The sequence below is a fragment of the Lynx canadensis genome, chromosome X, assembly GCF_007474595.2.
Source record: "Lynx canadensis isolate LIC74 chromosome X, mLynCan4.pri.v2, whole genome shotgun sequence".
Lineage (NCBI taxonomy): Eukaryota > Metazoa > Chordata > Mammalia > Carnivora > Felidae > Lynx > Lynx canadensis.
In genome coordinates, this window is record NC_044321.2 from 55,814,680 (window position 1) to 55,826,750 (window position 12,071).

Below are 12,071 nucleotides of genomic sequence, written 5' to 3' on the forward strand. Positions count from 1 at the left end.
CAAACAAACAGTGTGGATAAGCAGTTCAGCCAGTTTTAAATATCAGAGGAATTCTGGGGAATAACCAGTAAATTAACCAACTTGTGTAAGACTCTCAATTACTCTGTATTTCTAAAACCTAAATCATTTTTCACATTCCTAGCACATCTTCAGAATAACCTACAGGAAGAAATGTTTAGTTTAAAAAATACATGTTGATCTAGAAATAAGATGTGTTTTTTCCTTTTATTTGCATCATTTTTATGTCCCTTAGTAGAGTTTTACATTATTATTCATTTAAGCTGTGTATATTTCTCTTTTTTAATGTTTATTCATTTCTGAGAGAGAGAGAGAGCACAAGCAGGAGAGGAGCAGAGAGAGAGGGAGACACAGAATCCGAAGCAGGCTCCCAGCTCTGAGCTTTCAGCACAGAGCCTGAACCAGGGCTCAAACTCTAAAACCGTGAGATCGTGACCTGAGCCTAAGTCCGCAACCCAACTGACTGAGCCACCCAGGCGCCCGAAGTTGTGTATATTTCTTAAGTTTGTTCCTTAGCTATTTTATGGTTTTTTCTACTTTTTTGAAGATAATTTTATCTGCATCATATTTTTTTTTAATAATTTAAGTTTATGTATTCATTTTGAGAGAGACAGAGCACGAGCTGGGGAGGGCCAGAGAGATAGATATATAGAGAGAGAATCCCAAGCAGGTTCTGCAGAATCAGCACAGAGCCCGACATGGGGCTCAAACCCATGAAACTGTGAGATCATCACCTGAGCCGAAATCAAGAGTCGGATGCTTAACCGACTGAGCCACCCAGGTGCCCCATATTTGCATCACATTTTCTGACATTTTTTTCTATCAAGTTCCATTTGTTGATGTAAAACATGCTTACACTGTACTACTGAGTGATAAAGGCCAGTGGTAGGGCAGTATATGTGCTTGTGTGAAAGATATGTTGTTTATCAAAAATCTATGTGGGATCTCTCTGTATTATTTCTTACAACTGCATGTGAATCTACAATGATCTCAGGTAAAAACTTCAATTTCAAAAAGGCAATGAGGAAGAAGTCATAAATATCTAAGGTACCCTTATGTTTAATTATAGAAACAAATTTGGGAACCAAGTACAAGAATTTTTTTAATTTTTTTATTTTTGAGAGAGAGACAGGCAGAGTAAGAGTGGGGGAGGGGCAGATAGAGGAGACACAGAATCCAAACAGGCTCCAGGCTCTGAGCTGTCAGTGCAGAGTCTGACATGGGGCTTGAACCCACAAACCATGAGATCATGACCTGAGCAGAAGTCAGACACTACTGACTGAGCCACCCAGGCACCCCACAAGTGCAAGAGATATTAACAGCAGTTATCTCTGGAATATAATGTATGATGGCAGAGCTTTGATTTTTTTGTTTGTAGTTTCTGATTTTCACACAATTAATATGTATTATTTGTAAAATAAACCCAAACATAAGTAACTTTAGAATAGATGTTGAATTTGTAAAAATGAAAACAAGCTATTTTCTAGCACGAAAAAAGGATGATCCTAAACTGTTGAAGAACCAGGAAGGATGAGGGGGGTGATGCCCTCCCCACTTGCAAACAGGGGGATGTGCCAATAACAATTCATCTGCTTACCGCCCTCACCTCGGGCTATTACATACATACCTTCTGCCTCACCCCTCCTGATCTTCTTCTGTCTTATTCCTCATCTTCATTTCCTCCCTCCCCATGCTTCCTTCCGGCCACCTCTTTTCCTCTCCTTCTCATCTTCTCTGTCTTTTCCTTTCCTTTTTTCCTTCTTTCCTTTTCCTTTTCTTTCTCTCCCTCTTTTTAAAATTTTTTTTAATGTTTATTTACTTTTGAGAGAGAGAGAGAGCGCGAGACAGAGTGCAAGGTGGAGAGGAGCAGAGAGAGGGGGAGACACAGAATCCGAAGCAGGCTCCAGGCTCTGAGCTGTCAACACAGAGCCTGATGCAGAGCTCGAACCCACAAATCGCAAGATCGTGACCTGAGCTGAACTCAGACGCTTAACTGAGCCACTCAGGTGCCCCACTTTCTGTCCCTCTTTAATTGGCTGTAATTGACAACCAAGGGGGGAATTTGTCATATCTTTTGAAAATTGTTAAGTATGTCTCCATTGTAGAAAAATTAAAAAGTACAGATGAAGTAAAAAGAGACTGCAATCCTGTCACTCAAAGATAATCACTAATAATATTTTAGCTCCTATTCATTCATAGTTTCCGTGCAAAAATAGCTATATTTTTATTTAATAGACTATATTATAAATATTTTCTAATCTTTTTTTTCACCTATGTCAATGTATTGCATGGGGGGTACCATAATATATTTAGCCAACTTTCAATCATTGGACATTTTTTGCTATTATAAATAACCCTGTAAAATATATACTTCGTGTGTGTGTGTGTGTGTGTGTGTACACAAACATATATATGTCCTTTGTATTGGTCCAATCATTTCTTTAGACTAAATGCCTAGAGAAGAAAACAATGGCCGAAGGGCATTCAGACATTTTTAAAGATTTCTATTGCCAAACTGCCTTACAAAATCAATTATCAACTGACTCTCCCTCCTGCAGTACATGAGACTGCCCATTGCCCCAGTCCTTATAAACGCTACCATTATCATTACTCTCAGTCCTCATTGTATCTTTTGAATATAGATTCCTTTTCCTTGTGCTTAATTTTAGAAGCAGATAATCCGGCTGTTCAGTAGATATTTTGATCTCTTAAAAATACTGAAATAAGTTGCTTTCTACTAGTGTGTGGCTGTTGGTAGTTTTCTTTCCTTTGGGTCAGGGCTCCTGATAGAAGTAAGATTCCAAACCCCTGTTTTACATCTTTTCTTCCCTCAATCTCTATCACTCTGTCCTTGGACAGGTAGCCCTCTGTACCCCATCCCACTCTTCATTGAAGCCCTCATAGTTCATTGAAGCAGCTATTTTCCCCTAATTTTAGGCATCAGCTGCAAAGCATGAGTTCACTTATAACTGTTCAATTTCTGCCAATATTCCCATGATCATCATCGTCATTCAAATCTATAATTACAATTTCCAAAGTGATTTCTCATATGTCAACTCCTCACATTAATTCCTATGAGTTAGATTGGGCATGCACAAGCGTGGGCATTGGAGTCAAAAGGCCTGGGTTGAAATCCTGGGCTGTCACTTAACGGCTCTGAGCTCATTGTCTCTACCTGTAAAGCAGAGATAATAATACCTCAGAGGATTGTTGTGAAGGCTAAAGAACATATGGAGAGCTTGTAGTGCAATCCTGTTATTGACAGGTGAAATAACTGAGGCTCAGAGAACTCGAGGGATTTGTACAAGTCATATTCAAGCCCAGATAGTCTGACCCTAGAATTATGTAATAAATACTCTGTACCCACCACCTAGCTTTAAAAAAGAACTACAGAAACAAACTGGTCTCCCATGTGTCCTTCCTTAATCCCATTCCCCTTCCTCCTCTCCTCCGTCCTCCTCTCCTCCTCCCCGGGAATCACTATCTCGCATTTGGTGTTTATTATTCCTTTGATGTTCCTATACTTCTACTTAATAGTTATGTATCTGTGAGAAGCTCTGGTATTGCTCGATTGCTCTACATGCTTTTAAACTTTATATACACAATATCAGATTATGCATATCATTCTGAAACTAGCTTTTTTTTTTTATACTCAATAGTTTTTGAGACTTACCCACGTTAATACATGGAGTGCTAGTTCACTTATTTTAAGCTCAGCTTAGCATTCTATTATAGGAACATACCATAACTGTATTACCCATTCTTTCATTGACTGATTGATAGATATTGAAATTATTTCCAATTTTACGCTATGGCAAATACTGATGCAAATACATTCTCATATGTATCTCCTCATAAATATGAGCAAGAGTTCCTCTAAATTCTTCTTAGGTCATAATATACAAGCAGATTGAGTTTTACTGGATAGTGCCAGTTTTCCAAAGTTGTTGTACTAATATATACTCAGACCAGGAGTGTGCAATGAACTCCTGTTGCTCCACTTGTTCACCAACACTTCGTATTGGCAGACTTTCAAATTTTTTCACAGTCTGATGTGTGTGAAATGTTATCTTATTGTGGTTTTAGTTTGCATTTATCTGATTACTGATGAGACTGGACATGTTTTCCTGTCTTATCGGCCATTCTATTTTGTGCTTCTGCAAAGAGCTTATTCATATTCTTTGCACACTCCTATATTGGTATTTTTCAATTATTGATTTGTGGGAGTTCTTTATGTATCACAAATGTGAAGCTTTTTTATTGAAGTATAGTTGACACACAGTGTTACATTAGTTTCAGGTTAGGAATGCTAAACTTTTGTTTGTTATATATGTTGCAAATATTTTCTCCCAGGCTTTTGCTTGTTTCAGTGTTTATAAAGACTCTTAATGGAAAGAAGTTTGAAAATTTACTGTAGTCAAATGTATTTATCCTTTTCTTCATGGCCATATGGTTTCAATCATACTACATTGTCTCTCCATGTCTTCCTATGAGCCATTTAAGAACTTCCTTTCTCCCTCGGGCATGACAGTTCACTCTCTTTTCCTCCTTTGCCTGCAGTGTTTGTCATGTTGACATGTGCCTTTCGCTATGGCCATGATGACTTGGACGTGATCGGTCTGACATTCCGCAAAGATCTGTATGTACAGGTGCAGCAAGTGTTCCCACCTGAGCCCACCAGCACCCAGGGGCCCCTCACAGTCCTACAGGAGCGACTGCTGCAAAAGTTGGGGGACAATGCCTACCCCTTTACCCTGCAGGTACTGGCCCCCAAATCCTGGGCAAGGTTTCCAGGGAATGTTAAGAGAGGAAGCTACAGAAGGAAAACAAAGTGGGGGGGATCCCTATTTCTTCTGTTTGCTGACCTCCTTCTGATCCCCTAGATGGTTGTTAACCTGCCCTGTTCGGTGACACTGCAGCCAGGTCCCGAAGATGCGGGAAAGGTGAGGTCTGGGTTCTGAGAAAGAGGGATAGTCACTGCTAGGATGAAGGACAGAGGGACAAATGAAAAAGACTGGCAAAATGGACAGCTAAGGGATGGGGTCAGGCATTTCCTTATAGACCCAAGAGGAAAGGATAGGCAGTGTTAGAAGTGAGTTCTCTTGGCCCCTTCACCTTTGCAGGCCTGTGGGATTGACTTTGAAGTGAAGAGCTTCTGTGCTGAAAACCTGGAGGAGAAAATCTCCAAGAGGTAGTCTTTGGTCCTCTCCAGAGTCCCTGCCTGTGCCAGGAAACAGATCTTGATCTCAGGACAGAAACAGCCCAGCTTCTAACCTCCATAGTACCATCGCCACCAACTCAGATGTCCAGCTCCGATCCCCCTCTGACTTCTCTTCTTTGCTCCAGGGCAGTAAACTGACTTTTCTGTAAAGGGCCAAAAAATAAACGCTTAGGCTTTTTGAGCCCTATGGTTTCTGTTTCTGTTACAACTACTCAACTCTGCCATTGGAGTGTGAAAGGCAGCCATAGATAGTATGTAAATGAATGAGCCGGGCTGTCTTCTGATACTTTATTTATAGACACTAAAATTTGAATTTTATATGATTTCCACATGCCATGAAATATTATCGTTCTTTTGATTTTTTTTCAACCATTTAAAAATGTAATCACCGTTCTCAGCCTTGGGCCATACAAAAACAGGCCAGATTTGGCCAGTGAGCCATAGTCTGCTGACCCACGGTCGAGATGTCTACACTGAGGGTCTACTGGAATTCTCTGAGGGAGGTTTTACCTCACCTCCACCCCAACCCCAAGCCAGGACTGGGGCATGGGGTTGGCATGGAGCTCTGTGAGTCCCAGAGATGTTCTGGCTGACCTCTTGGCCTCTCTTCAGAGACTCTGTGCGGCTGGTGGTTCGAAAAGTACAGTTTGCACCCCTGGAACCAGGCCCTGGCCCCTGTGCCCAGACCGTCCGCCACTTCCTTTTGTCATCTCAGCCCCTACAACTCCAGGCCTGGATGGACAGGGAGGTTTGTGACCGCCCCCTTCCTACCCCCTACCCTGAAAGCCCTCTGAAACCCTGATTCTTCACTGATTTCCTACTTGGGTAGACAGGGATGGAAGCCAGGGTGGCAATAGTGCTAAGGAAACAGAATTCTAGGTCTTGATCTGGGTGTTCTCCCTCCAACCTCATGATGAGCCTCTCCTCCTGCTCCAGGTTCACTACCATGGCAAACCCATCTCTGTCAATGTTTCTATCAACAACTGCACCAACAAGGTCATCAAAAAAATCAAGATTTCAGGTGAGTTTCTTTTCCTATCCCTCTGCACCTGGTCCCTAATCCACACATCTTTTTCCAAAATCCTGCCTCACCTATCCAGGCTGCATTTATCTAGACTTTCCCTTTAATGAAGGCTTATCAAAATACATATCTTTGTCCATAAGCATATCTTAGTACATCATGCATAGTGTAGCCATGAATAAGGTCACATCTGAGGGTGGTGAGTTGGGACCTTGAGGATGACTAACTGATTATAGTCATGTGCTTTTCCTGGCTGTTCAGTCGACCAGATCACAGACGTTGTCCTGTATTCCCTAGACAAGTACACCAAGACCGTGTTCATTCAGGAGTTCACGTGAGCTGGCACTGGGGCTGGGGTCAGAGAGCCAAGGGGTGGGTTGGTGGGAAAAGGGTCAGGGACTGGAGGCAAAGAAGGGGGTTCAGGAAAGGAGGAAGAGGGTAAGAGCCCAGGACTGAGGAAGGTCAACGTGAGGGCTGATGTAGAGAAAGGGAGGGATTCCCAGGAGAACTAGAGGGAGGATACCCATAACAGGACCATCAAAATGCTGAGAGAGGTCAAGGGCATAAGGATTTCCCACCAGAGCAAATTGTTCCCCCTCTGCACAGTCAGGCATGCCAGCTCTCCTGGATACTCCAGTAGGTTTGTGGAATTGTGCAAGATACTCTTGGGAATGAAAGTACATGTAATTGGCAAGCCTAGTCTAAGTTCTTTTCTTCTTCTCCTTTTAAAGGGAGACTATAGCTGCTAACTCCAACTTCTCTAAGAGCTTCGCAGTAACCCCACTCCTGGCTGCCAACTGCCAGAAACAGGGCCTGGCACTGGATGGCAAACTCAAGCATGGTGATACTAATCTGGCCTCTAGCACAATGTAAGCTCAAATGTAATTACCAGCCTCCATTTTCTATCTGTGACCCATTCTGCATGCCATGTATACAGTTCTGAGGTTTCACCTGCAATGAAGTCTACCTATTTCTTTTTAAGTGGTTCTAGGCCAGTGTTCAGAGATCCCTGCAGGCCTGAGGGCCAAGAATAAGCTAAATAATGTCCACGGGACCAATGCCAGGCTTAGGTCACAGACAGCAAGAAAGGAAAGAGAGGAAAATTCTTTGCGTTGTCTAATATTTCACAGCTCACAAAGTCTTATATATATACTATATCTTTATAAGAATCCCATTAAAGTAGGCTGGATATGTGTTCTTATTCTATTTTATACTTAAGGACCCTGAGGCTCAAAGAGATGAAAGGACTTGTCCAAACTTGCACAGCTAATAAGTGGCAGAGGTGGAAAGGATTCTACTATGTGTCATCTGGCTGTAGCGCCATGATCTCTAGAATGGCTACTCTCTAGTGAAGACAGAAATGGAGTGAAAAGGCTAGGAGCTGAGAAATGAAGGAGGAAAAGGGCCAAAGGAGAATGATATAATAGGAATTGATAGAATTCTATCCAATTATTCATTTGGCCCTATACCTTTAGAAGCCCTAGTGTTAGATGTGTCTTCCACCAAAAGCCATCTGCCACCATCTGACAAGTGCTCATCATCCCCTGCCCCTCTCCATGCCTTATCAATCTTATAACTATAGATTGTCATTGCTAGACCAACCCTTAGAAATCATCCAAACAGCATTATTTTATAGATAAAGGATCAGTATTCCAGAGCCATGAAGAGACTTTCCCAATATCATAGTTTTCTGTGTCTTACTTTCCAATCAGTGAGGTTTCACTGAGTACCTGTTACATGCTCATTCCTATGCTAGGTAATATGGGAGGATATAAAGAAGTTTTAGATATGCTCTGCCTTCAGTCAATTTATGGCCTAGATGGGGAACAAAGAGGAATGCAAAAGCAATCGAAAAGGTTAAATGATAGCACACATGGTTCAGATTAGAAATTCAACAGAAGTTAAAAGAAGACACCATAGCTGGAGTGGGCTTCCCGGAGAAGACTAAATGAGCTAGATATTAAGGCATGAGCAGGATCTAGATAGCAACAGAGGAAGGAAAGAGCATTCCAGATTGGGAACACAGCATGGGCAAAGGCCAGAAAGGTGGGAATCTGCATGGCATGTTCTGAGTATGGAGAGAGGTTGGCTCTGCTCAGGTTGTATCCCAGGTGTTAGGGAGTTAGGGCAGAAAAGGTTAAAGAGGCTGAGTGGGGCCAGTTTGTTAAGGGTCGTGAAAGCCAAGCAGAAAGTAGTTATATTCAGAGATGTTGGTTCTTGAGCAGAGGGTGACATGGTAAAACTGGATGTAAGGAGCAGAAATGTGATTTCCATGAGTAGGAGAGATTAGAGCATGGGAAGCCTGTTAGAAAAGGTGCACAGGAAGGGACTGAGGGACTGAATAAATTACCACCCCCCCTGCTTAACAAACACACAAAAACGAATACTACCACTGGTCTTCATTCCAGTCTTCAACCTGGAATGAACAAGGAGCTGCTGGGGATCCTGGTGTCCTACAAAGTGAGAGTCAACTTGATGGTGTCTGGTGGAGGGTGAGTGAGGGGTCAGGGTCTGTCTAGGCAGGGGCTGGGGAGCCACTTTTGTTTTCCTCCCAGGTGGACTGACCCAATCAAGCTGTTCCCCAGACCAGTTTCCCAAACCTGTGAGCTCAGTGAGCAAGCCACCTTTCCTTCTGGAAGCCCATTATGCGGCTGGGTCGGCCTTCTGATCCCTTATCCCCCGGTAAACCTAGGTTGCCACTTTCATTTCCAGCTGCTAATTTTAGGGTGTCATTCTACCCTCAGCATCCTAGGCGACCTGATCACCAGGTAAGACATGCTATGGGGAAGCCATGGGGAGAGGGGCCTGGGGGCAAGAATGGGAGACTAAAAGAGTGCCAAGGGAGTGTCTGAGGACATCCCAGGACCAGAAAACTGAGGGAGGGAGGTTCAGGGAGTTGCCTTGGGGGAGATCCATAACTCTCCCTTGGAATCCTCCCAGCGATGTTGGTGTGGAGCTGCCCCTGATCCTGATGCATCCAAAGCCATCACATGGTGAGTGACGGGTGGGACTCATAGGAGCGGTGGTCCTGAGTGTTGGGGACCAAGCAGTTCTGATCTCTTGAATCAAGGACTGGCAGTTTGGGTAGAGACTATATAGCAATAGGCAGGTTGGGTTCCTAGGTTTTCAGGGTGTGTGTGTGTGTTGGGGGGGGGGGTGTAGAGAGGAGAGGGTTAAAAAAGGAGGGGGAAGAGAAACACTTCTTCACTCTACTGAAGAGCCCCACATCAGCTTCAACTCCATTTTCCTCTCCCCACTCCATGCTTGCTACAGAGGGTGCTAGGTAAGGTAATGTGAGGCCTGGATGCCCCATCCCCCTTACCCCATTGCCACCCTCCATTTTATGACGATGGAAATGTTAAAAAGCTTCCCTGGAGTGTTGCTTTCAATACTGTTCAGTGGAAACGTATGGTCTAGCTTCGTGTCATAGTTCAGTGCTTTTCATACGCCCTCCACCCCTTGCTCTTCTCAGAATCGTCCTTCCCCCCTCATCCTTTCCTTTTTTCTTTTTCCTCCCCCACCCCCTCGCCCTTACTTCTTCGATCCCTTCCTTTCTTCTGACCCTCCATTTTTATTTCCCCTCCAGCGCTCTAGAGGGTGGGTGGGGAGGGACTTTTGTGTTTGGAAGGTTGGGGAGTGAACTTAGGGAAACAAGCCAGAGTGGTTAGCTATGGAGAGCGGGCTGAGGATCTGAGCTGGGAAGCAGGGAAGGGATCACGAAAAGGGAGTGAACGTGGACAATGCCCAGCAAGTTGTTCCTAACCCTCCATTCCATTCTTCTGCTTTGCAAGCTCTGAGGACATAGTCATCGAGGAGTTCGCTCGTCAGGAGCACCGTGGGGAGGAGAGCCAGGAGGCTTTGGCGGCGGAGGGGGATGAGGGAAGCTAAGCACCAAGCTCTGGTGCCTCTGTGTGGGAGCCCTACTGTAACGCTCTAATAAATCAGCTTGTCCAAGACATACCTGGCGATATCTTTGGTATTTCCTTCTCCGGGAGGGTAACGGCACTAGAGAACAGCACTTTCTGCCCCTGTCAGTGAGTAGGTTACTCTGTAGCGTGTACTTTTCCCCTAAAAGACCCCCGACTTTCCTCTGCCAGGGCTACCCACCTCCGTGGGTCCTTCAACTCTCCCTCAGGGCCCTGGCCATCCCTACCCCAGCGCTACCACTGCAGCACCCTACTACCTCACTCTGGTGATCACCGATCTCTCCTCCCCGAGCCGCAAGAGCTGTGGGCGTGGCCATGCTCCCAGGCCCTAGGCAGCGCCTAAGGCGAAGAGCAGCGGTTGGACTGAGAGCTCTGTGTGATCTCTCTCACCACTCTCACAGGCGAGGCCCACAGGGAAGCCAGAGGCTTCTCCTGGAAACCACTGAGACAGTCTCTGCACAAATCTGGGGGAGCAGAGAAGGGAGGGGGGTATCTGGTTGGGCTTTGGAGATCGGGAGGTGTGACGGTACTGTATGGTATGGAGCGTGGGGGAGAGTCAGGGAAACCAATTTCCTCCTCCTCGCTCAGGGTGATGGTTGGCCTACTTACCTACCACACAGTGGGGAGGATACCGCTCATCCTCCCCACTCGGGGCACGTACTACATACAGCTTCAACTGCGCCTGCCAGGTGAGCTCACCACCAAGGCATCACTCAATAATTTTTAAATGTTTATTTATTTCTAGAGACAGAGAGAGAGCGCAAGCGGGGTTGGGACGGAGAGAGGGAGACAAAAGTCTCAAGCAGGCTCCAGGGTCTGAGCTGTCAGTACAGAGCCGGATGTGGGGCTCCAACTGTGAGATTCTGACCTGAGCTGAAGTCGGAAGCCTAACCGACTGAGCCACCCAGGTGCCCCTCACACAATACATTTTTGCCCACTCCTCAGCCAGTTCACCTAGGGAATCTTCTCAGTTATCTATTGTAAGCACTGAGAAGCTGAGCCAGGACAACCTTCTCAAGGGCCATTCTCCACTTCTGGTTCTGAGACTACCTGGTATTGGAAGTAGAGGGGTTGAGTATCTGATTCTCATTTGCAGGCAATCATTGGAATTGATTTCCTGTCTAAGATCAAGTACATGGGAGGACAAATAGTGAATGTTTACTCTCATATCACTAACCTCAACCTCTTAGGCCTATTCATAACAGTAGAGTAGCACCAGCCTAGATTACCTGTGGATAAAGAAGGGGAAGACAAGGGGCATCTGTGTGGCTTAGTTGATTAAGCATCCTGCTCTTGACTTTGGCTCAGGTCATGATCTCGTTTCATGGGTCGGAGGCCCACGTCCAGCTCTGCACTGACAGCTCAAAGCCTGCTTGGGATTCTCTCTGCCCCTCTCCCACTCATGCGCTCTGTATCTCTCTTAAAAAATAAACTTAAAAAAATTAAGGGGAAGAAAAATATGAAGCTTCCCCAAATTACCAAACCCTGCTTTGTTTTCTCTGCCTTCATCTAATCTCCACCTATAACAAAATCCAAGAGGCTTTGAATCCTTAAATCTGCTGCTCTATAGGGTCTTCCTTAATCAAAACAGTATATTGAGATTAGACCTGTGCAAGGATGGTAGGCCACTTGGTTTGTGGCCATAGCAGCCACCTTTAAGGGACCTTGTTCCCTTGGTTCTTTTTATTTTTCCTTTATTAAGTTCTAGCCTTTAAAAAGCAAGTGTCTTTCCTTTCTAGACATTTTCTTATGCAGGTTCAGCTGCTGCTATGGGACACAGCTGGCCAGGAGTGCTCTTGAAGCCTAAATTCCTAGCTACATACATGGTTCGACTATGGCTGTGGCTGTCTAGGACATCACGACTGTTATGGCATGTTTTATTTGA

General features: G+C 44.7%; 1 protein-coding gene across 1 annotated transcript; it reads left to right on the forward strand.

Annotated features, from left to right (window-relative positions):
- The first annotated feature begins 1,002 nt into the window (after positions 1-1,002).
- Positions 1,003-10,148, forward strand: ARR3 (arrestin 3). Its single transcript, XM_030304807.1, has 13 exons — positions 1,003-1,012; positions 4,579-4,778; positions 4,902-4,961; positions 5,142-5,209; positions 5,852-5,987; positions 6,176-6,260; positions 6,522-6,594; positions 6,992-7,129; positions 8,657-8,752; positions 9,005-9,028; positions 9,201-9,253; positions 9,534-9,543; positions 10,052-10,148. Exons 1-13 carry the CDS (start codon positions 1,003-1,005, stop codon positions 10,146-10,148), a joined length of 1,050 nt encoding a protein of 349 aa, XP_030160667.1.
- The last annotated feature ends 1,923 nt before the right edge of the window (positions 10,149-12,071 follow it).